At 38.7% G+C, this 25,570-nt stretch overlaps 1 protein-coding gene and 1 long non-coding RNA gene across 3 annotated transcripts in view; one reads left to right on the top strand and one right to left on the bottom strand.

Moving 5' to 3' along the window:
- iffo2b (intermediate filament family orphan 2b) overlaps positions 1-25,570 on the bottom strand; it is a 68,110-nt gene that overhangs the window by 3,303 nt on the left and 39,237 nt on the right. The window contains exons 2-7 of one of the 2 annotated variants that reach the window (XM_061888309.1): positions 17,552-17,612; positions 10,837-10,932; positions 7,344-7,514; positions 7,036-7,184; positions 3,712-3,877; positions 3,531-3,629 (exon numbers count right to left, since the gene is read on the bottom strand). In XM_061888309.1, coding sequence (XP_061744293.1) covers positions 3,531-3,629; positions 3,712-3,877; positions 7,036-7,184; positions 7,344-7,514; positions 10,837-10,932; positions 17,552-17,612 — 742 coding nt within the window. Of the gene's footprint in view, positions 1-3,530; positions 3,630-3,711; positions 3,908-7,035; positions 7,185-7,343; positions 7,515-10,836; positions 10,933-17,551; positions 17,613-25,570 lie in introns of both variants that reach the window. The other variant, XM_061888307.1, reaches the window with a different exon arrangement.
- LOC133543634 (uncharacterized) overlaps positions 7,061-25,570 on the top strand; it is a 39,969-nt gene continuing 21,459 nt past the window's right edge. The window contains exons 1-3 of the long non-coding RNA XR_009804432.1: positions 7,061-7,196; positions 7,307-7,502; positions 17,561-17,640. This is a non-coding gene — a long non-coding RNA (uncharacterized LOC133543634). The remainder of the gene's footprint in view (positions 7,197-7,306; positions 7,503-17,560; positions 17,641-25,570) is intronic.

Genomic DNA, 25,570 nt, shown 5'->3' on the forward strand with positions numbered 1-25,570 from the left:
AGCAGTTCAAGTGTACACACACCTGGCAGGGTGGTGCAATTTGCATTCACATTTGCTCCCGATCATGCAATGGGGCTTTTTCTACACTAACTGGGAAGAGTGCCCAAAATATCGATTCACATCTGAATCAAGATTATTTTTCATTCCTATTTTAAATCGATTCGGTTTAATATTAAATTATATAGTCGAGGTTTCTGTGGTTTATCCGTTATACATTGCTCGATACCGGGGTAGAGCGGAATATACGATAGGTCAGGAAAAAACACATAAGCTATTTCATCTCTACAAGCCTGTTTTGCAGGAGAAAACAAGAAAAGAGCAGAGAAACTTGCAAAACAGGCTTCTAGGGATGAAATAGCCTCTGTTTTTTTCCCTGACCTAACGCGTATGTTATATTATACATATATAGATATATAAAAAAGAAATTCAGATAATCCATTTTCATGCTTTTCTAACTTTTCTAACCTAAATTGAGTAAGTTTCATTATAATTATTATGCTAAATAATACATTGTGATAATCGACTCTGAATTGAATCATCACCCCAGGAATCGAGATTCGTATCGAATCGTTAAGTGTCCAAAGATTCACACCCCTGCTAAATGGGCAGTGTCCCTTCTCTTCTTTACAGCCACCTTTTGTTCTCGCAGAACTACATTCTAATGTTGCCGCAATATGCTGGTGAGTAGCACATATATACACTACATGGTTTAACATTTTCACTGACATTATCCAATTGTGAGCGAAGAAAACAATTCAACTTAAACACATAAAACATCATGAGGGAATTTTTGACCAGTTCTTAAAAGTGCTGTTTTTAAATGCTTCTCCTCTAACTTGACTGAGATAACAATGTTTTGTTGTCTGAACAATAACAGTAGGCATGGGGTAACTATTATGCTCACATTGCTACTGTTCTGAAAGACTGTATTCTTGATATGTTTGGTTCATATGCACGGTTCTGTACTACTTTGTTATTGAAATACAGTAAAAGTAAATGTGCAAATCTGGTAGACGGACGGTAAATAGTTGCAGTGAAAGACGTGGACCCATCAGATAAGCGATTTGAGACGTCAGGAACAATTACCGTATTTTTCAGACTATAAGGGGCACTTAAAAGCCTTTAATTTTCTCAAAAATGGACAGTGCGTCTTACAACCCGGTGTGCCTAATGGACATAATTCTGGTTGTGTTTACCGACGTCGAAGCAATTTTATTTGATACATGGTGTAATGATAACTGTGACCAGTAGATGGCAGTCACGCATAAGAGATACGCCAGTGAACAACACCAAAATTTAAATGTTCCATTGAGAATATAGAACACATACACGGCGCTCAAAAATCTGTCAAAATGTTTTTAATACAACTTCGGTAAGCTATGAAGCCTCACCGCTTGATGGATTGTTGCCGCATTAAACATGAGTATTATAGTCTGTGTATAAGGACCGCAAAATGTCACCTATTAGCAGACATTATCTGGTGTTTTGTTTCGCAATATTATGCAAAATCAACTTTTATCACCTCTTAGTACCTGCTGATCTGTATTTGGGATCTGCATAAACCCTGAAAACTTGCATGCGTCAGCCATTGTAGTCTGTGTTGATTCCGTTGTTGATAAGATTCTTCCTTTTCTCTAACTTCTTGTTATGGGACATTCATCCTCCGCTGTTGCCATTTCTAATATAAAGTAGCGTAAAGTTCTTACTTATATCTGTCAGTAGACTAGCTATCAAAGCGCTAAAAACTGTAGAGGGTTTACATAATTCACACACAGAACTGTAGTTATTAGAGCGTTCCGGTCGGATGGTTTTTCAAGGGACACATTTTCAGCGTTGATGTTGCATTATTGAGCCACGGATGAGGAGATGCTGCTCTGTTATTGCTTTAGTGAAGTCTGAATGTCATTAAAACAGTTAGCTCCATCTTTTGACACTTCTTCCACTCCCGTCCTTGCACGCTACACCGCTACAACAAAGATGACCGGGAGAAGACTCTGTCCAAGGTGAGCCACGTAGGTAAGACCGCCCACAAAACGGTGCATCCTAAAGAGACGCTCAGAAAGCTACTTGAAAATGGTCTGTAAAACATAATCTATGCAACACTTTCACCAAAAAATCACCATTACATGTTATGTAGACCACAATATAGTGTTTTTCATTTGGAAAAAAATCATAATATGACCCCTTTAATGCGCCCTATTATCTGACCAACACGCCAGAATGGAGTCAGCTGGAGGCCTGTCTTAATGAAATTAAACAATAGATGTCTGCTAACTTTTTCCAACTCAACGCCAAGAAAACGGAAATGCTGATTATCGGTCCTGCTAGACACCGACACCTATTTAATAACACCACCTTAACATTTGACAACCAAACAATTCACAAGGCGACTCGGTAAAGAATCTGGGTGTTATCTTCCACCCAACTCTCTCCTTTGAGTCACACATTAATAGTGTTACCAAAACGGCCTTCTTTCATCTCCGTAATATCACTAAAATCCGTTCAATTTGGTCCACTTGCGACGCTAAGATCATTTTTCATGTATTTGTTGCGTTTCGTCTCGATTACTGTTCAGGTCTCCCTATGTCTAACATTAAAAGATTACAGTTGGTACAAAATGCGGCTGCTAGACTTTTGACAGGGACAAGTAAGTTGATCATATTACGCCTGTACTGGCTCACCTGCACTGGCTTCCTGCGCACTTAAGATGTGACTTTAGGGTTTTACTACTTACGTATAAAATACTACATGGTCTAGCGCCAGCCTATCTTGCCGATTGTATTGTACCATATGTCCCGGCAAGAAATCTGCGTTCAAAGGACTTCGGCTTATTAGTGATTCCCAGAGCCCAAAAAAAGTCTGCAGGCTATATAGAGGGTTTTCTATTCGCGCTCCAGTTCTCTGGAATGCCCTCCCGGTAACAGTTAGAGATGCTACCTCTGTAGAATCATTTAAGTCCCATCTCAAATCTCATTTGTATACTCTAGCCTTTAAATAGACCCCCCTTTTTAAACCAGATGATCTGCCGTTTCTTTTTTTCTCTCCTCTGTCCCCCTCTCCCTTGTGGAGTGGAGGGGAGGGGGACACAGGTCCGGTGGCCATGGATGAAGTCCAGAGTCGGGACCCAGGATGGACTGCTCGCCTGTGCATCGGTTGGGGACATCTCTGCGCTGCTGAACCGTCTCCGCTTGGGATGGTCTCCTGCTGGCCCCACTATGGACTGAGCTCTCACTATTATGTTGGATTCACTATGGGGTCCTCTCCAAAGTTTTTTCATAGTCATTCACATCGATGTCCCACTGGGGTGAGATTTTCCTTGCCCTTATGTGGGCTCTGTACCGCGGATGTCGTCGTGGCTTGTGCAGCCCTTTGAGACAATTGTGATTCAGGGCTATATAAATAAACATTGATTGATTGGTGCACCTTTTGTATGAAACAGACCTGAATAGACCCACTCATCTGCAGTGCCTATGGTCCGAAAAATACGGTAGTTAAACTTTTCACGATAATGTTTGACAGTAAAAAGCTACCTCAATCTGTCCAATGGTTTCCTGGTATTCCTTCTCTCTGTTCTTGAAGAGCGACTCGGTCTCGTCGATGAGGCTGCCCAAACTTTTATCATTGGGTTCCTTAGAGAGAACAGCACATGGGTCTGGGTTCAGGTTACCAATCATCCACTTCATTATCGTTTTTTAAAGAGGTAGGTCTCACCGCTTCGGTGCCGACGCCGTCTCCCGGTAAGGCGTTGGTGTTGGGCGGCGCGGCAAGGCCACACGGCACGTTGTAGTTGGCAAAGTCCTCCCATAGCAACAGCGTCTCTTCGTTCTCCTCCCATGTTAGACTGTCACAGTCGTCGTCCAGCTCAAAGGTCTCGCGCCTAGCAACAGAGGGGTTATCTGAAGGGTGTCTGCGTGGGACACGGGACAAACGGAGAGGAAGAAAAGACAGAAAGAAATAATAATGCAGGCACCTGGTTGATGAAGCAAAGGTTGCATGCAAAGAAAGAAGTAAACCCACACAGATTAGTAAAGGCTCTAATCATGTTAAAAAAGACAGTAAAAACTTTCCATGTTTAGCATTGAACAATCATTAATTCATCATAGAAAGTGAAAGTAGTTCTCAAACTATTTTAGCACAATGCTAACAGCTAGCATTGCAAAATGTGTTGACCCATAATGGGTAAGTGCGAAAGACTAATGATAAAAACAGTAAGTAGGACATGCTAACAACATGTGTTGGCCTAGAATGCTGAACCCTACTGTTATAAACAGCACACGCTAACAGCTAGCATGCTAACAACATCTATGGATCAAATCCTGGTAAGCGTTCTAAAGATTATTGATACAAACAGTAGGTAGAACATGCTAACAACGTATACAGCCCCAAACCGGATAAGTGTACTAAAAACTAATGATATAAACAGTTGGTAGAATATCCTAATAATGGAAATGGACCCAAACCAGGTAAGCGTACCAAAGACTAATGATATAAACAGTATGTAGAATATCCTAATAACGTATATGGGCCCAAACCAGGTAAGCGTACTAAAGACTAACAATATAAACATTAGGTAGAACATGCTAACAACGTATATGGATACAAACCAGATAAGCGTACCAAAGACTAACGATATAAACAGTAGGTAGAATATCCTAACAACGTATATGGACCCAAACCAGGTAAATGTACTAAAGATAACGATATAAAAAGTAGGTAGAACATGCTAACAACGTATATGGACCCAAACCAGGTAAGCGTACTAAAGACTAACAATATAAACATTAGGTAGAACATGCTAACAACGTATATGGCTCCAAACCAGAGAAGCGTACCAAAAACTAAGGATATAAACAGTAGGTAGAATATCCTAACAACGTATATGGACCCAAACCAGGTAAATGTACTAAAGATAACGATATAAAAAGTAGGTAAAACATGCTAACAACGTATATTGGCGCAAAACAGGTAAGCGTACTAAAGACTAACGATATAAACAGTAGATAGAACATCCTAATAACGTATATGGACCCAAACCAGATATGCATACTAAAGACTAACGATATAAACAGTAAGTAGAACATCCTAATAACGTATATGGACCCAAACCAGGTAAGCGTACTAAAGACTAACACTATAAACAGTAGGTAGAACATGCTGACAACATATATGGACCCAGACCAGGTAAGTTTACTAAAGACTAACGATATAAACAAAAGGTAGAACATGCTAAGAATGTATATGGACCCAAACCAGGTAAATGTACTAAAGACTGACGATATTAACAGTAGGTAGAACATGCTAACAACGTATATGGACCCAAACCAGGTAAGTGTACTAAAGACTAACGTTATAAACAGTAGGTAGAACATGCTAACGACGTATATTGACCCAGACCAGGTAAGTTTACTAAAGACTAACGATATACACAGTTGGTAGAACATCCTAATAATGTATTTGGCCCCAAACCAGGTAAATGTACTAAAGACTGACGATATTAACAGTAGGTAGAACATGCTAACAACGTATTTGGACCCAAACCAGGTAAGTGTACTAAAGACTAACGTTATAAACAGTAGGTAGAACATGCTAACAACGTATATTGACCCAGACCAGGTAAGTTTACTAAAGACTAACAATATAAACAGAAGGTAGAACATGCTAAGAATGTATGTGGCCCCAAACCAGGTAAGTTTACTAAAGTCTAATGATATAAACAGTATATAGAACATGCTAACAACATATATGGACCCAAACCAGGTAAGCGTACTCAAGACCAATGATATAAACAGTAGGTAGAACATGCTAACAACGTATATGGACCCAAACCAGGTAAGTGTACTAAAGACCAATGATATAAACAGTAGGTAGAACATGCTAACAACGTATATGGACCTAGACCAGAAAAGTGTACTAAAAACTAACGATATAAACAGTAGGTAGAACATGATAGCAGCTGGAATGCTAACAACATGCATGGACCCACGCTGGGTAAGTGCTAAAGACTAACAGTATGCTAACAAACAACAAGATAGCAACTTGAATATAGATATCATACATATATATCTTTGATTTGGTCTTATTTCAAAAGGTTTTTACAACTGGATAAAATGCTAATTTCCCAAATATAGGATGGTAGCAATTAGATACCCTGGAGCCAGAGACTATTTCAAATGACACTGGATAAATGTTAACAGTATGCTATTCAACAAGATAGCAACTTGAGTACAGAAACGCATACAGAAATACATCTTGGTTTGGTCCATTTTCAAAAGTTTACTTCAACTGGATACAACAGGAGAGCAACTTGAGTACAGAAACCCATATTGAAATGTACAACTTGGTTTGGTCTTATTTCAGAAAGTTACTAAAACAGTATAACATGCTAACAGTATGCTAACGTACAACAAAATAGCAATTTGAGTTAAGAAACCCATACAAATTATACACATTGGTTTTATCCTATTTTAAAGGTTACTGAAACTGGATACAACGCTAACATCCCAAATATAGCAAGATCGTACATTAAAATACCATCGCACCAAGGCGGATTTAAAACAATTATTCGTCATGTCCTCCAGCCAGAAACTATTTTAAAATACTACTGGATAATTGATGAAATGGTAACTTGCTATCAATTAGTGTGCTAACATGAAGCAAGATAGCACCTTGCAGACAGGAAGCAGAATTGCAGATTAGTAAGATTTTCACGTGTTGCAAGATATAATTTCACAGGAGTATCGGCTGCTAACACTTGCTATCTATCAGAAAGCGCTATTGCATATCAAAAGGATTTTGATGGATAACATGCAAACATAAATTCTAGCATATGGCAACATATAGAGAACGCAATTCAATAACTATATTTCAATGTAGATTTGGTCATTCAGTCAGCCAATGTATTATATACTAGCCATTTAGCTGCAATGCTCCAATACAAACACTAGAGGAAGGCGACGGACTATACTGAACAAATCCTCCCATCCTGGTGCAGGGAAACTGCAGACTAGCAACATGGTTGTAATGTGCAAAACTTACAGCTGGTTTAGCATGCGCTTCATCTCGTCCGTGATGTTGAGTGTCTCCTCCTCCTCTGAAGGGCTCGGCTCGGCGTCCATCTCTGTGACCTCCTCGTCGGGCGCCACTTTGCGCTCTTTCGTCTTGCAGCACGCCATGGCCCCCTGGGACTAAAATACACGGTACACGCTCAAGTTACCACATGCTTTTCTCTTCCATTCAAAGTCCCTCAAAAGACAATAATTGTGAAAAGTGTCCCAGGTGCAAACTAAGCTCTGATTTGTATTTGCAGAGGGTGAGCAACTTGGATACCATAAAAAGAATCCCACCCTCTCTGGCAGCGATCTGGCCGGGCTGACGTTGAACATCTTGGACATGTCTTCAGAGTTGCGTTGCTGCGCCACATCGCACAGTTTGGCCGTGATGTCGATGCGTCTGCAGATGTCCATGTCCACCCGTCTGGCTTTCTCCTGAATCTTGGAGTCCAGGTCAGACATTTGCTACACAGAGACCAAACACTGGGTGTGATTCAATGCAGAAAACACCAAGTTAATTTCAAGTGAGTAAATATTTGACTAAGTGTTAGTACATTTGTACAACACAATCTAAAAAGCAAAAAGCAAGAATCTGATTCTTTAGACCTAATAAACTCCAAAACAATAGGGGCAGCAGATTGCAATTTGTAGGTTAATTATGCACATTGCTAATTTAAACCATAATTTATAATTACGTTTATTTAAGGGTAGTAAAACATGTCACAATGTATCCTGTATGATACGGTGTTGCTACACCAGCCTTTTTGAATGATTGTAGATATAAATATAATCAATTCCAGTAAATACTGTAGATATTTAAATTCATCATCAACTCTTTTTCCTCAATACAGCCCATATATCACAATCGCTGTGTCATGATGCTAAAACACATAACATTAATATTGTGATATGAGTTTACAAGTTTATTTTGTGATCTATATATATATATATATATATATATATATATATATACATATGTGAAACAAATGTATATATATAGTGTGTGTATGTATACATATATATATATATATATATATATATATATATATGTATATATGTACATGTATATATATATGTACATGTATGTCTTAATTGGATTATCCAGAGAATAGTGCTCGTTACTGCGGTAGAGCGCAATATGTATGTGCGGGAAAAATCACAGGACTACTTCATCTCTACAGAACTGTTTCATGAGGGGTTCCCTCAATCGTCAGGAGGCGATTGAGGGAACCCCTCCTGACGATTGAGGGAACCTCGTGATTTTTCCCACACATACATATGTACATGTATATATTGGTATATATACTTATATATATAGGTATATATACTTATATATATATATAGGTATATATATGTGGATATATGTCTGTGTGTGTGTATATATATACCGTATTTTCGGACTATAAGTCGCAGTCTTCTCCACAGTCCAGTGGGGAATGAGACCCCGCCAAACCAAAAAAATAATAATAATAATAATATTTTTTTTAATTTTTTTTTATAGTTTGACCAAGTCTCACCCCCGGCCAAACTACAAAAAAAAAACGCGACTTATAGTCCGAAAAATACGGTATATATATAATATATATATATATATATATATATATATATATATATATATATATATATATATATATATATATATATATATATACAGTCCAATATTTTGGTCAATAATTATTATTTTTTAAATTCCACCATGCAGTACAGTTTGGTTTATTACCATATGCATTTTTTGTTTTCTATTGTGAAAACTAGAGTGCCGTAATATCCAAACTAGGGATGTCAAATCAATAATTTTTTAAAATCCATTACGGTAATCACATTTTAGAATTTGTTAATCACAGGTGATTGCTCGCTTGCACAATTAAAATTTGCTTAGTAAAAGACCCCAACATTTGTGCACAAAGGCTAATTTTTAGTCGGAATGTTATCCAGGAACATTTTTAAAAAATTTTACTTGCACAAAACGTGGTAACAGTTTTATCCAAAGCTCTTTCAAGCTGTATTTTGGAGTGAAATTTGCAAACGAGCACACCAGTCATAGTCTCCTTGCACATTTTTTTACTGACGTATGCATTGATCTGATCGCTGACCGTTAACATAAAAGAGTGTGCACTGGTAAAATAAATTGCATCATTAATCCAAGTGTGGTCATGATTATTGTGATTAATCACTTGAGTTAAATTATTATTCCAAACTCAAGTGTCCACTTTAAGCAAGTTTTTGTTGGAAGTTTCAGTTGGAAAGTTTACTTGTAAAGAAGGGAATCAGATACGTTACTCTGCACTAATTGGTTGACAGAAAGTAGTCACTTACATGTTCTATTAGGATCCAAAGAAAACAATGCATTCATAAATCATGTGGGGAAACTGTGGAAGGTCAAATGGGAAAAAAATAAAATAAAATAAACATATTTAGTTAATTATTAATAATTTACTTAATGTGTTATTACATTTAATTGTGTAATTATCATTTTTTTATTTCAATAACTAAATATTTTATAGTTTAATTGTCATTTAATAATCGTCTAATTCATTTCCTTTTTTCATGATTGAATTAATAAATTGTAATTAATTACAATTTATTAAAAGATTTCATGACTTTCGTGGATGTATTTTTATCTGTCAAACTGACCCATCAATGTCAGTTTGCTGGGCTAGTACACATGATTGCTTTAGTCTGAAGCCTGTAACCTTACAACATGGCGGCTGACTCATACTTTTTGGGTAGTTGGTTGTAGACATTTAAAACCTTGCGGAGCATGTGGAAGCAAGACCTGCTTACCTACAACATGCAGCAGTTAAAGTAGAGGAATTTATTAGAGTTGTCGGAGATATTTCCGCACTTTCCGACCAAGTTATCCACCAGTACTGCTTCGCGTCTCTGGTCAAAGTTCCACAGACAAGTGGAAGTGCTGCGTAACCAATCAGGTGTTAGGATCCGCCCGCTGACTTTGACGGCTGAGTTTGACAGATAAAATAAATCAATAAAGCTCTGACACACAGGTGTATGAAATAATTGAATAAATCGTGAAATAATGAAATAGCAATTAAATGATTTTTTAAATGATTAAATAATTAATTGAATATTGAAATGAGTAAATACATGATTAAATAATTAATAGTACTTTTGAACATTGGTTTGGTTTTGAGTTTATTTTGAATATGCATACAATTACAACATGATGCGTCACAATTTCTAGTTTCTCTTTTCTACATGTTAGAAATGTCGTAGAAAGAAGCAAAACTTATTCAATCCTTTTCCATTACATAGCAATTGCTAAAACTTTTGTTCAGTTCCTGTTCTCAATTTATTCACAATTTACACTATAAACAGTAACAGTAGAAATAAATAATTAGTGAAGTTGTATTTCATATAGTCATTACTTCCTAAGATCCAAGTCTTCCATTCCACTTACCTGTGTCTGTATTTTCACATGTGGGATGAGGTAAAACACAGAAAATACATGTTTTACACACTTGAAATAAGGAACAAAAGCCTCATTTTTATGCAGGATAAACAACCACACACTTTTAGGTGCATTTATCCCTGAGCAAGCCAATGTTGGGAAGAATTAGCCCAACATTGGGCTAATATCATTCTTGTGGAAATCAGTCCATCACTGGCAAAGAACAATACGCCCCCGCTTCCAATAGGAACAAGCTTTCAGATCTAACATCAATGGATTTCTGCCTCTGTATTCTTTTACCCAAATAAAAAGACGGAAGTGGTTTCCGGGTTTAGTGCTGCACAGGAACAATAAACTTAGTTCAGAATAAGTACTTACATCGCTCATCAGGCTTTTGAAGACCACCAGTTCCGCCTTCAAGCGCTCCACCTTTTCGTTCATTTCGTCATGAAGCTCAGATGACTCTCTTGCCCGCTGAGTGGAAATCAGAACACAATATACAACTTTATTAGGGAGTGATACTGTCTTTGTTTCGCCTGATACAGCGGTTAACACATTTGCAAGCGTGTCGTCGCAGGGTTGAGTCCCTAAGTTCATGAAATTGGTCACGGCAAGAACTGTTCTAAGTATTGAATATGTGGAATGCAGTATTGGCTGAGCAGCTGAAAAGTCGGTTCAGGGGCTTTTATTTGTCGCCTGAACCATACTGGGCTCAAACTCAAGATGCATTGATTGATTATTGCCACATGTTCCCAAGGAGAGGCATATCCAACCCTTTTCATCCAATCACAAACATACACTATATTGCCAAAAGTATTTGGCCATCTGCTTTTACTCACATATGAACTTGAAGTGCCATCCCATGAATTGTCCAAAATGTTTTGGTATCCTGGAGCATTCAATGTTCCTTTCACTGGAACTAAGGAGCAAAGCCCAACTCCCGAAAACCAACCCCACACTATAATTCCTCCTCCACCAAATTTCACACTCGACACAAAGCCGTCCGAAATGTAGCGTTCTCCTGGCAACCTCCAAACCCAGACTCGTCCATCAGATTGCCAGATGGAAAAGCGTGACTCATCAGTCCAGAGAAGGCGTCTCCACTGCTCTAGAGTCCAGTGGCAACGTGCTTTACACCACTGCACCCGACGCTTTGCATTGGACTTGGTGATGTAGGGCTTAGATGCAGCTGCTCGTCCATGGAAACCCATTCCATGTAGCTCTCTGCGTACTGTACGTGGGCTATTTGGAAGGTCACATGAAGTTTGGAGGTCTGTAGCAACCGACTGTGCAGAAAGTCTTTGCACTATGCACTTCAGCATCCGCTGACCCCTCATCTTCCCAGAAGATGTGAAGCTGTAATAGCTGCAAAAAGTGCACCAATATCATATTAAACCCTGTGGGTTAGGAATGGGATGGAACTTCAAGTTCATATGTGAGTCAAGGCAGGTGGCGATTTTGGCAATATAGCGTTTATGATTTTTTTGGTGTCGACACAATCTTAACACAATGAAATTTAACAGTTGCATTGTTTTGTTGCACAACTTTTTTGGTATGATTTTCATTCAGCATGTGGGTATCAAACAAGCCCATGCAGGTCCAATCTGGTCCATATGCAAATGAGGACCATTTGGCCTTAGTGAAGTCTGCACTTAACTGATTGCTATTGAATACACAGTACTTTTCCAAAACAGCTTGCGTCTCTCCCACAAAGCAACATCTTTGTGTGCGCTAAAAGGTTAAAGCCCCCAGGGGACGCTGCTCCACCCCTACGTGGTGTTTTTTTTTTTTTGCTGACCTCCAATGCAAATCTGCACAATCGATGTGAGCGAACGCAGAAAGAGGTCAGGATGCCGACTGACTGTTTGCCTCAAGGTGTGTCGCTATAAACTGATTAGGATTCTGTTTTGCTCACATATGGACTCGTGCAGACGGTTTTGTAATTCCATTATAGCCTCTTGACCAAGCGAGAAATAGCCCAAGGTAATATTTTGAGTGCCAATACAGTCCTGGTTGTCTTACCCTTTGACATTTTACATGATTTTCCACAGACAGGGAACTAAGACCCCTGTTTTAGAATTCAAATGGTATATTCTAGTCTGCCTAATCCTAACATTTATGTCATTTTCCGCAAAAACAGGAAGTAGGCTGCTAACTAAGATACTGACACACTAACAAATAAATGTCGCTCCATGATTGTTTTAACGTTTTGCATTTGAGAGCCTACCCCTTCCCCAGATTATAAATGCTGGACTCCAGTACATCTAATCCTATCATCAGGAAGTACCCTGCCAGCAAACACAACACACAGCCATCCCAACAAAAATACTTTTGTTACACAACTGTCGGGGCTCTATTTGTGTCGTGATAGAAGCATATACAGTAGTACAAGGGTTTGCAAGCTGGGGGGGGGGGTCCTTTTTTTTTCCTTTTTTTTTTTCTTTCTTCTTTGTCATGAAAAAGGGACGTTTTTGTCATGAAAAAGGGAGTTTTTTGTGGTTGGTGCACTATTTATAAGTGTATATTATGTTTTTTATGTTGATTTAATAAAAAATAAAAAATAAAATATATATATACATATAAATATATATATATATATTTATTTATTTATTTATTTTTTTTATAGAAAATTCTTCTGCGGCCCAGTGGTTGGGGATCACTGCTTTACTTGCATCCTCTTTGTATATAATTTAGTTTTGCATGTCTAATGACCCATTATCTTTATGTAATATTGACTGCATTTCAGATAGTTGTTTGTGTGCCATGTTGTTCCAGACCACAGCAAACACTACCTAGTTTGCCAAAGATTGTAATAAATATATTAAAAGAAGACAGCCTTAACTTGGACACACACATCCATGCATTAAAAGCCAGTAAATTCCAGGTGTTATCTCATCTTCTGAGTAGCCTCTGATTTACTAATGGTTTCTTAAGTTGTAAAAATGTGTAGAATAAATATTACAACATTTCTGTCGACAAAGATGTGCTTCAGCCTGCGACACAGTCATTTTGATAGTAGGCTATTATAGCTAATATAGACACTTACATCATGTGTTGCTTTCATTATAACACTTATATACTGCTTTTAATTTTTTGGGGCTCCAGACAGATTTGTTTTTTGTATTTTTGGTCCAATATGGCTATTTCAACGTTTTGAGTTACCAACCCCTGCAGTAGTACCTTCACCTTCAAGCTTAATTGGTTCTGTGAGGGAGCACTTAACTCAAAACACTTGTATCTAAAATCTACGTTGCCGATTTAGATTAATTAAAATCACTCTAATGGTGTTTGGCCCCCCAAAACGGCTACATTTTAACAGATGACTTTCCTTTAAAAAGAAAAAATATTTTTTTTATAAGAAATATTGTTCAAAAACAATACTATTGTATGTATGTTTGTAATGTATTACTAACAACTACAGTGGTTTTATGAAGTAATGTAATAATAATGCACAGCATTTACCACGGAGAGTGGACTTTTACAGTATCTCCATCAAGTTGCTTTTCAGTCATACACACTTCAACAGATTCCCCATATTTTCATGGATAAATGTGTGCCATTTAGATATTATTTTAACATTCTTGGTTGTTGTTAAAAACTCATTCCGCTTCAGTATGGTGGAGACTCGCAGTGATACGCTCCAACTGCTTAACCAAGTCGACCACCCACTCTGTCATGTTTTTGATGATATCTTTCTTTAAAAGTCAATTCATTACATCCACTTCTTTTTCTCAGTACTGTCCTCAACACTCATTTTTTTCCTTAACTTTGTTGATCATTAAAGTTACTGTATGTTGATCCGTAGCTATAAGCTAATGCTAGCGAGTAAGACAAGATGTTTTGGGGGGATTTTTATGGGCTTGATTGTGACATTTGTTACGCCAACTGATGGCGGAGATGCTTGTGACATTTTTTGCTTGCAACGTAAAGCTTAAAAATTAACTGGGGGGGATGTTCTTATCTCTAAACTCTCCTGAATTCAGGTACTACTGTACTTGGAAAAGTTGACTGCCTAGTTTATTTTGTCATGTCTTTTGACCATGTCTTGTTTGGCTATGTTCTGTTGACCTTTGTACAAATAAGTTCCTTTTTTTTTTTACTCCCTTGTTTTGTTGCCATGGTTGCAAATGATGTCCACCTGTCTCTGATACTCGAGCACTAATTAGAGGCATTTTTTAAGCCTGCCATTGCCGGTCAGTCGGGCTGGTGTCGTGTTCTTTTCATTCTCTGTCCATGCTGGTTTTTTCATGCCAAAGTCCATGCTGCTCTTGTCAAGCCATAGTAAGTGTTGTTTGTTTAATGTTCGTAGTCTGTTTATGTGTTACTTTTATTCCTTAGCCAAGTTGTGCCTCCGTTGTGAGCGCTTTTTGTTTGTACCATTTTTAGTTCAAATTAAATCATGTTTTTACCTAAACGCCACTTCCAAAGTAGTCCGTCTGCTTTCCTGGGAGAACGACCCCCATTATGACACATGTAGTCAAACACAAATAAGCCAATCCTTTTCCTGGAAATTCAAACTCTTCAACATTCGAGCTATTCTTACATTCATACTACGTTTTGTCAGCATTTCAGTTCAACTTCAGCATTGGAGCATTCACAAGCGATTCCTCCAGGAATTGCCTCATCTAGTTTAATTTGTAGTCCGTCTGCTTTCCTGGGAGAACGACCACCATTATGACACATGTAGTCAAACACAAATAAGCCAATCCTTTTCTTGGGAATTCAAACTCTTCAACATTCGAGCTATTCTTACATTCATACTACATTTTGTCAGCATTTCAGTTCAACTTCAGCATTGGAGCATTCACACGCAATTCCTTCAGGAATTGCCTCATCTAGTTTAATTTGTAGTCCGTCTGCTTTCCTGGGAGAACGACCCCCATTATGACACATGTAGTCAAACACAAATAAGCCAATCCTTTTCCTGGAAATTCAAACTCTTCAACATTCGAGCTATTCTAACATTCATACTACATTTTGTCAGCATTTCAGTTCAACTTCAGCATTGGAGCATTCACACGCAATTCCTTCAGGAATTGCCTCATCTAGTTCAATTTGTTTTCACGTCAAAACTCCTCATTTTTAATGTGTGGCGGCCGTGATGTTGGCATTCAGTGAAATTATGGGAGAAACTTCATGTCTATAGTTGTCACAATTAGAAATTAAGCTTTCAAAGGCTGCAAATCACAACTAACGTTAGCATGCTGTCTTTTTTTTTTTTTAGCTAATTTTACAGGTGTAAACCACAGAGCCATACATTTTTGTACTTGATGCATGTTAATGTTAGCATTAGAGATGTCCAATAATATCGGACTGCCGATTTTATTGGCCGATAAATGCTTTAAAATTTAATATCGGAAATTATCGGTATCGGTTTCAAAAAGTAAAATTTAAGACTTTTTAAAACGCTGCTGTATGCAGTGGTACACTGACGTAGGGAGAAGTACAGAGCGCCAATGAACCTTAAAGGCACTGCATTTGCGTGCCGGCCCTATCACATATCTACGGCTTTTCACACACACAAGTGAATGCAAGCCATACTTGGTCAACAGCCATACAGGTCACACTGAGGGTGGCCGTATAAACAACTTTAACACTGTTACAAATATGCACCAGACTGTGAACGCACACCAAACAAAAATGACAAACACAAATACCCAGACACCCTTGCAGCACTAACTCATCCGGGACGCTACAATATACACCCCCCGCTACCCCCCACCCTAACCCCGCCCACCTCAACCTCCTCATGCTCTCTCAGGGAGAGCATGTCCCAAATTCCAAGCTGCTGTTTAGAGGCATGTTAAAAAAATAATGCACTTTGTGACTTCCATAACAAATATGGCAGTGCCATGTTGGCATTTTTTTCCATAACTTGAGTTGATTTATTTTGGAAAACTTTGTTACATTGTTTAATTTATTCAGATGGGCATCACAACAAAATTAGGCATAGTAATGTGTTAATTCCACCACTGTATATATCGGTATCGGTTGATATCGGAATCAGTAATTAAGAGTTGGACAATATCGGAATATCGGATATCGGCAAAAAAGCCATTATCGGACACCTCTAGTCAGCATGCTACCATTTGTTTTCTAATTTTGCAAGTAGGTGCCTAAAGAGTCGTCATTTTTGTTATCTGGCCAGTGTGCTAGCTGTTAGCATTTCACCTCGGCTTTACCCTTTCAGCATTCATACTAGGGCTGGGCGATATGGCCTTTTTTTAATATCTCGATATTTTTAGGCCATATTGTGATACACGATACATATGTCGATATTTTGCCTTAGCCTTGAATGAACACTTGGTACATATAATCACAGCAGTATGATGATTCTATGTGTCTACATTAAAACATTCTTGTTCATACTGCATTCATATATGCTACTTTTAAACTTTCATGCACAGAAGGAAATCACAACTAAGTCAATTGACCAAAACTGTATTTATTAAACAGTTATTAGCAGGTGACTCTTCAAATGATGCTACATATTAGCAGTAATGCTACATTTGGTAGCAACGCTTTTGCCCCACACTTGACAAATTAAAGTTGTCCATTTGACATCTTCCCGTTTGAAGCCAAAACATTAATTCCCTGCTGTTTTTCTTGGGAATTAATTCTTCCTTTATTTGTTACCAGATCCGCACCTTATTTTTCTCGTATTACCTCCCGCACGGCTTCGCTAGCATCACAGCTAATGTTACCCATGCTGCTACCTCTCTGCTCCGCGAGAGCATACACATATGTGACGTATGACGTGACAGTATGTGACGTATGTAAGAAGCTGCGCTTACTGTCTGTGAGAAGGAGACACAAGAAAGAGTGGGAAGAGCCTGTAGTTTAATGCCAGCAGTTAAAAGCAAGTGCGGGAGAACGTATACTCGAAAATCCCGATATAGCCATTTTGTATATTGCACAGAGACAAACCCACGGTTTATCGCGTATATCGATATATCACCCAGCCCTAATTCATCCGCAATTTCTACCAAAATTTTATTTTTAGTGAATTAATCACACTTTCTGTAGTGATTTCCGCCAAATTTGTAACATCATGTGTTGGTCTGCTAGTGGACTAAATGTTTGTTTTCCTAACCTGGTGCAGGTTTTCCACCGCAGACTCCAGCTGCTCGCGTTTGGACAGCTCCTCCTCCCATCTGCAACACAACACAACAAAACACAAAGGTGGGTCTCTTACTACCATTATGCGGTCCGGAAGACATGAGCTAATGCTACTTTTTGTCTGGTTACCATTCCAATATCGTGTCACACAATGCCTTTGGCAGGCTGGGTGGGTCTATACACCTGCTACTGCCTCAGATGTATTTCCAGCGAATGTAACACAGAACATGTGCGTGTCTACTCAAGGACATTTGAGCTGTTACACACCCAATTTTTATAATGTTGGCTAAGTGGCTTACATGAAAGCCAGGATTAGACATTACCCTGCAAAACCTGAAATCTAAATAAGATTAAAAGCCAACTGAAATAAGATTTTCTTATTTAAACGGGAATAGCAGGCCCATTCTGTGTCATACTTGATCATTTCGCGATATTGCCATATTTTTGCTGAAAGGATTTAGTAGAGAACATCGACGATAAAGTTCGCAACTTTTGGTCACTAATAAAAAAGCCTTGCCTTTACCGGAAGTAGCAGACAATGTGCGCGTGACGTCACGGGTTGTAGGGCTCCTCACATCCTCACATTGTTTATAATCATAACCACCAGCAGCAAGAGCTATTTGGACAGAGAAAGCGACAATTTCCCCATTAATTTGAGCGAGGATGAAAGATTTGTGGATGAGGAAATTTAGAGTGAAGGACTAGAAAAAAAAAAGGCGATTGCAGTGGGAGCGATTCAGATGTTATTGGACACATTTACTAGGGATAATTCTGGAAAATCCCTTATCTTTCTATTGTGTTGCTAGTGTTTTAGTGGGATTAAATAGTACCTGAAAGTCGGAGAGGTGTGGCCACGAGTGTGTTGACCGCAAGTGTCTCTGAGGGATGTCACGCAGCTGCAGGAGGACGCTGGCTCCGCTGAAGTCTCCGGTAAGAGCAGACTTATTACCACAATTTTCTCACCGAAAACTGCCGGTTGACATGTAGTCAGGATCCATGTTCGCTTGACCGCTCTGATCCATAGTAAAGCTTCACCTCCGGAAATTTTAAACAAGGAAACACCATGTGTTTGTGTGGCTAAAGGCTAAAAGCCTCCCACCTCCATTTTTCTACTTTGACTTCTCCATTATTAATTGAACAAATTTCAAAAGATTCAGCAACACAGATGTCCAGAATACTGTGTAATTATGCGATTAAGCAGACTACTTATAGCTTGGATCGGGCTGGAAAATAATGTCCGCTACAACCCGAGACGTCAAATGCACGCTTCATCATACGCGTCATCATACCGCGACGTTTTCAACACGACACTTTGCGGGAAATTTAAAATTGCAATTTACTAAACTAAAAAGGCCAAATTGACATGTGTTGCAATGTTATTATTTCATAATTGATATAGAAACTATCAGACTGCGTGGTTGGTAGTAGTGGGTTTCAGTAGGCCTTTAAATAGTTCAAATAAGGGTGATAGTTGCTTATTTTCTGTCTGATAAGATAATTCTTCTCAATAAGCAGATTTTATGTTAGTGTTTTACTTGTTTTAAGTGTTTTGGTCCTAAATGATCTCTGTAAGATATTACAGCTTGTTGCTGAGATTTGATGACCTATATTGAGTAAAACATGCTTGAAACTAGAATATCAAGTGTTGCAAAGCTGCGTCCTCAACACTCACAAGTATAAAACTACTTTTTTAAAGTAATAATTTCTTATTTCAAGCATGAAAAAAAAATCATGACTTTGACACAATTATGTCTCATAATTAAAACAGATGACAGCAGAATGGACGTTGCTGTTTTATTTTCAATTAAACAAGAGAAAATACGTACTCATATAGTCGTACATTTGGCACAGTGCAGTAAACGGACAGTTAATATTTAAACATCAATATGTGACATTTCAAACTATTTTAAACAGAAATAGTTCTTGCACATTCAGATAAATTCTTCAAAATTACAATAAAAAAAATTGGGCCGGGGGCCGGGGTCTATATATGCACACTAATTGACTGAAAGAGCACACACTTGGCGCGATGATGTCATGTTATCGATGGAAAATTGCATTGTTAGACCATATGATTGATTTGCCTGAGCGGCTAAAAAAACCCCGAGAGTAAAAAGCGTTTGCCTGGTTGCCTTTCTATTAAGAACAATAAATTAGTTTTAGTATAAGTTTGCTGGTTTCAAGAAATGTAATGCCGAGCGCATATCATTATGTCAACATAATGGCACTAGCATTTACTTAATTTAAGAATATTTTTCAGCATATTGAGCAAAAAGGTCTATTTTTGAATTTCTACAAAAGAAAAGTACAGTTGTTATTAGTGAGAATATACTTATTTTAAAGGCCTACTGAAATGAGATTTTCTAATTTAAACGGGGATAGCAGGTCCATTCTATGTGTCATACTTGATCATTTCGCGATATTGCCATATTTTTGCTGAAAGGATTTAGTAGAGAACATCGACGATAAAGTTCGTAACTTTTGGTCGCTAATAAAAAAGCCTTGCCTTTACCGGAAGTACCAGACGATGTGCGCGTGACGTCACGGGTTGTGGAGCTCCTCACATCCTCACATTGTTTATAATCATAGCCAGCAGCAGCTAGAGCTATTCGGACCGAGAAAGCGACAATTTCCCCATTAATTTGAGCGAGGATGAAAGATTCGTGGATGAGGAAATTTAGAGTGAAGGACTAGAAGAAAAAAAAAGATTCAGATGTTTTTAGACACATTTACAAGGATAATTCTGGGAAATCCCTTATCTGCCTATTGTGTTGCTCGTGTTTTAGTGAGTTAAATAGTACCTGAAAGTCAGAGGGGTGTGGCCACGAGTGTGTTGACGGCAGAGTCTCTGAGGGAAGTCACGAAGCTGCAGCAGAACAGAAGCTCCGCTGATCTCCGGTAAGAGCCGACTTATTACCACAATTTTCTCACCGAAAACTGCCGGTTGACATGTAGTCGGGATCCATTTTTCCTTGACCGCTCTAATCCATAGTAAAGCTTCACCTCCGGGAATTTTAAACAAGGAAACACCATGTGTTTGTGTGGCTAAAGGCTTAAAGCCTCCCACCTCCATCTTTCTACTTTGACTTTTCCATTATTAATTGAACAAATTGCAAAAGATTCCGCAACACAGATGTCCAGAATACTGTGTAATTATGCGATTAAACAGACTACTTATAGCTTGGATCGGGCTGGAAAATAATGTCTGCTACATCCTGAGACGTCAAACGCACGCGTCATCATACGCGTCATCATTCCGCGACGTTTTCAACACGACACTTCGCGGGAAATTTAAAATTACAATTTACTAAACTAAAAAGGCCAAATTGGCATGTGTTGCAATGTTATTATTTCATCATTGATATATAAACTATCAGACTGCGTGGTCGGTAGTAGTGGGTTTCAGTAGGCCTTAAAGATATTTTGGGTTCATTGAGGTTAGCTAATCTTGCTTGTTTTGGAAAGCCTTGACAAGACAAATGTTCTTGTTCTATTGGCAGATAATTTTGCTTAGTTCAAATAAAATGCCCCCTAATTTTTTTTTTTTTTTTTTTCTTGTTTTTGAACACTGACTTTTTGCAGTGTAGGTGATGAAGTATATTCCTCGTTATGTACTGTCTGAGAACCTGACCAACAATTGTGGGCAGAGGCCTTGCTGCTTACATACTGCGGCTAAAAATAAAGTTCCAGACCTCACGTTGACTGAAAGCTAAAATTGGCAGCACACATTGACACCTCCCATCACTCATCATCTGTGCAGCTGCACCGACCATAACCCGCTACCCACGTATCACTTTAGGCGATGGACTGCTGCATCATGTTACACAGCAGGGGATATGAGCCGGTAGGCTAAGTCACACACGGAGACTCGAGAAGTGGAAAAAGGACCAAGAGTGATACAGCATGTCAATATGGCGTCCACCGTCAAACCAATGTGTGTAAATAGTAGCATGACTCAGCACTACAGTTTGTCGCTCAAACATTGCAATCAAATCATCTCATTGTTTATGAAGCAGTTATGATTGAACAAACTCTGCTTAGCAACAAGGTGCTGCATCCAGCTAACATTTTATATCACTCGTGAAATTTTATCATGACACGGCAACTCAGCCTTGCAGTATTTTGCTTGTTACAACTGAAGACCGAAGCAGATGCCACAATATAACTGTCCTGTGCCTTTTGCACAGAACTCAGCAAATGAGGTTTTTCTCTTTCCAAATGAATCAGAGCTTTGCATTTATACAATCTTGATGGATAAACGTGATACATTTTAGGTCAATTATCAGCGGTTGGCATATTAACTTATCAAACATGGCGGAAATGAGCGCAACAACAGGTAATCAGAGTTTATATACAGTTGGGCAAAAAAGTATTTAGTCAGCCACCAATTGTGCAAGTTCTCCCACTTAAAATGATGACAGAGGTCTGTAATTTTCATCATAGGTACACTTCAACTGTGAGAGACAGAATGTAAAAAAAAATCCAGGAATTCACTTTGTAGGAATTTTAAAGAATTTATTTGTAAATTATGGTGGAAAATAAGTATTTGGTCAACCATTCAAAGCTCTCACTGATGGAAGGAGGTTTTGGCTGAAAATCTCACGATACATGGCCCCATTCATTCTTTCCTTAACACGGATCAATCGTCCTGTCCCCTTAGCAGAAAAACAGCCCCAAAGCATGATATTTCCACCCACATGATTCACAGTAGGTATGGTGTTCTTGGTAAGCAACTCAGTATTTTTCTTCCTCCAAACACGACGAGTTGAGTTTATACCAAAAAGTTCTATTTTGGTTTCATCTGACCACATGACATTCTCCCAATCCTCTGCTGTATCATCCATGTATCCATTTTGGTATGAACAATTTTTGGGTTGGGTTTTTGTACTTGTATAGCGCTTTTCTACCTTCATGGTTCTCAAAGCGCTTTGACACTACTTCCACATTTACCCATTCACACACACATTCACACACTGATGGGGGAGCTGCCATGCAAGGCGCTAACCAGCACCCATCAGGAGCAAGGGTGAAGTGTCTTGCTCAGGACACAACGGACGTGACGAGGTTGGTACTAGGTGGGAATTGAACCAAGGACCCTTGGGTTGCGCACGGCCACTCTTCCACTGCGCCACGCCGTCCCTTGGTTGACTTTGATGCCTTCCTAGTCCCATGATTGTGGCGTTTATCCTAAACGACGACACGGGGAATAATGCCGTTTTGTACGTTGTATACAAGAGGCTTGTTGTAACACGTGGCTTGGCATTGTCTTGCTGAAATAAGCAGGGGCGTCCATGATAACAATGCTTGGATGGCAAAATATGTTGCTCCAAAACCTGTATGGACCTTTCAGCATTAATGGTGCCTTCACAGATGTGTAAGTTACCCATGCCTTGGGCACTAATATACCTCCATACCATCACAGATGTTGGCTGTTCAATTTTGCGCCTATAACAACCCGGGTGGTTATTTTCCTCTTTGGTCCGGAGGACACAACGTCCACAGTTTCCAAAAACAATTTGAAATGTGGACTCGTCAAACCACAGAACACTTTTACACTTTGCATCGTCCATTATAGATGAGCTCAGGCCCAGCGAAGCGTTTCTGGGTGTTGTTGATAAATGGCTTTGGCTTTGCATAGTAGAGTTTTAACTTGCACTTACACATGTAGTGACCACCTGCAGTTACTGACAGTGGTTTTCTGAAGTGTTCCTTTGCCTATGTGGGGATATCCTTTACAAACTGATATCGCTTTGTGATGCAAAACCGCCTGAGGAATCGAAGGTCACGGGCATTGCCGCTTAAGTGCAGTGATATCTCCAGATCCTCTGAACCTTTTGATGATATTACGGACCGTAGATGGTGAAATCCCTAAATTCCTTGCAATAGCTGGTTGATTAATGTTCTTAAACAATTTGCTCATGCATTTGGTCACAAAGAGGAGACCCTCGCCCCATCCTTGTTTGTGAATGACTGAGCAATTCATGGAAGCTGCTTTTATACCCAATCATGGCACCAACCGTTCCCAATTAGCCTGTTCACCTGTGGGATGTTCCAAATAAGTGTTTGATGAGCATTCCTGAACTTTCTCAGTCTTTTTTGCCAGTTATGCCAGTTTTTTGCAGTCTATTCAATTGAATATATGTTGAAAAGGTTTTGCAAATCATTGTATTCTGTTTTTTTTTTTACAATTTACACAATGTGCCAACTTCACTGGTTTGTACTCTAGCGCATCTCTTTTTGCGGACAATTTTTGTTCCCATCGTTATGTGTCGATATGTAGGGAAAGTCTATATCAAGAGTGCTTCAGATACCACTTTCAAAGTTGGAAAATGCTGGGTTGAGTTGGTCTGCCACAGCCGACTGGTAAAAATGGAGTCTTTTACGTGGTGTGTGAAAGCTGCTTATAGCTTCCGTGGTGTTCGAGTTAAAAGGGACATGTTAACAATCAGGCAGAGCTGACGTGTGAAGACCACCATTACATTCTGGCACAGTCCCGTTGCTTTTACCACGGAGAGACGACAACAACACGCCAGGAAGTCACTATGGCCTCACAAGAAGCGTCAGTGGATTTTCACTCTCTAAACAAAACTCAGCCTTGTTCCCATTATGAATGTTTGGTGTCTCATTAAACAAGTATTTCTTTGGCGTAGTGCGCCATCTCCCACTGATGCCTTGTTACTAAAACTGCAGGCAGTGCTGCTTTAATGATACTCCCCCTCAACTGTATGTCTGTCCCTGGACTAAGGTCAAAGGAGTTCACCAAAACACCACAGGGCGACAAACATCAGTGTCAGGGACAGGATTTTTTTCTCTCCATGGGCTGAGGAGGAACTTGACCGATTTGTGGGTGGGCTAAGAAAATAACAGACTTTCATGTCTTCAGTTCTCAGCATATACAAACTAAAGTAATTAAAATGTAATTTGACTAAAGTATATTTAACAAAATAGTTAAGCCAAACACAAGCGAATATGGCAGAAGGTGCAAAGGTGACAGATACAAAAACAAACATGGCTCATGTGCCTGCTAATAACAGGCATGTGAAATGTCTGCAAAATAAATGAGGAATTCTGCCTTTTAAACATTAATTTTCGCGTCAAAATATCACTACCGCTTTTTTAAATTAAATATATAAAAAATAAAAAAGGATGTAATCAAAATTTGTGAAACGCTCACCTCAACCACAGGTAGGGCTGGGCAATATGGACGAAAAAGTACACTGTATCTCAATCTATTTTAACTTAAACTCGATATTCGATATATATCTCGATATATTTTCCGGGGAAAGTATACACATAAAGATATTTATTTTTGAGCGAGAGTCACTGAAATGGAAGTGAATGACAACTGTACTGTAAATAGCCAGTGGCACTTTTATAAACCCAGTTAGACAAGATGGGTATTAACAGCACAGAAAAGAAACTGTAGAAAAATATTCTTTCTACTTAAAATAAATAACATAGCTGTGCAAATAATACAAAATAAATCAAACTCAGATAAAAAATTAATTTGCTGGCCGTTTTTAATTCCCAGTCGACGATGTAATGGACTCTTAAACCCGTACGGATCTGGTCAGCGCAAAGTAAGTGACTTGAATGAATGAAATAAGTTTATTTCGGTCATATAGTCAACCATCAACCATTTTGTGTGATCAGTTTAACAGTACAGATTATACATATTAACAATTGTACACATACACACACAAATGAAAAGAAAAAAAAAAGAATGACCAAATAAGGAACAGGGTGAGGCCAAAGCTTATATTTGCCTATCCTGTACTTTCACTGAAAATTAAGATTGCCTGGAACATCAACGTTCAAAAAAATCAATGGGATGAAAGTAATTGTTACAACCGTATTTTTCGGACTATAAGTCGCAGTTTTTTTCATATACATATACTCCGGAGCGACTTATGTGTGAAATTATTAACACATTACCGTAAAATATCAAATAATATTATTTATCTTATTCGCGGAAGAGACGCAGAAAATGTCA

The sequence above is a fragment of the Nerophis ophidion genome, linkage group LG02, assembly GCF_033978795.1.
Source record: "Nerophis ophidion isolate RoL-2023_Sa linkage group LG02, RoL_Noph_v1.0, whole genome shotgun sequence".
Taxonomy (NCBI): Eukaryota; Metazoa; Chordata; class Actinopteri; order Syngnathiformes; family Syngnathidae; genus Nerophis; species Nerophis ophidion.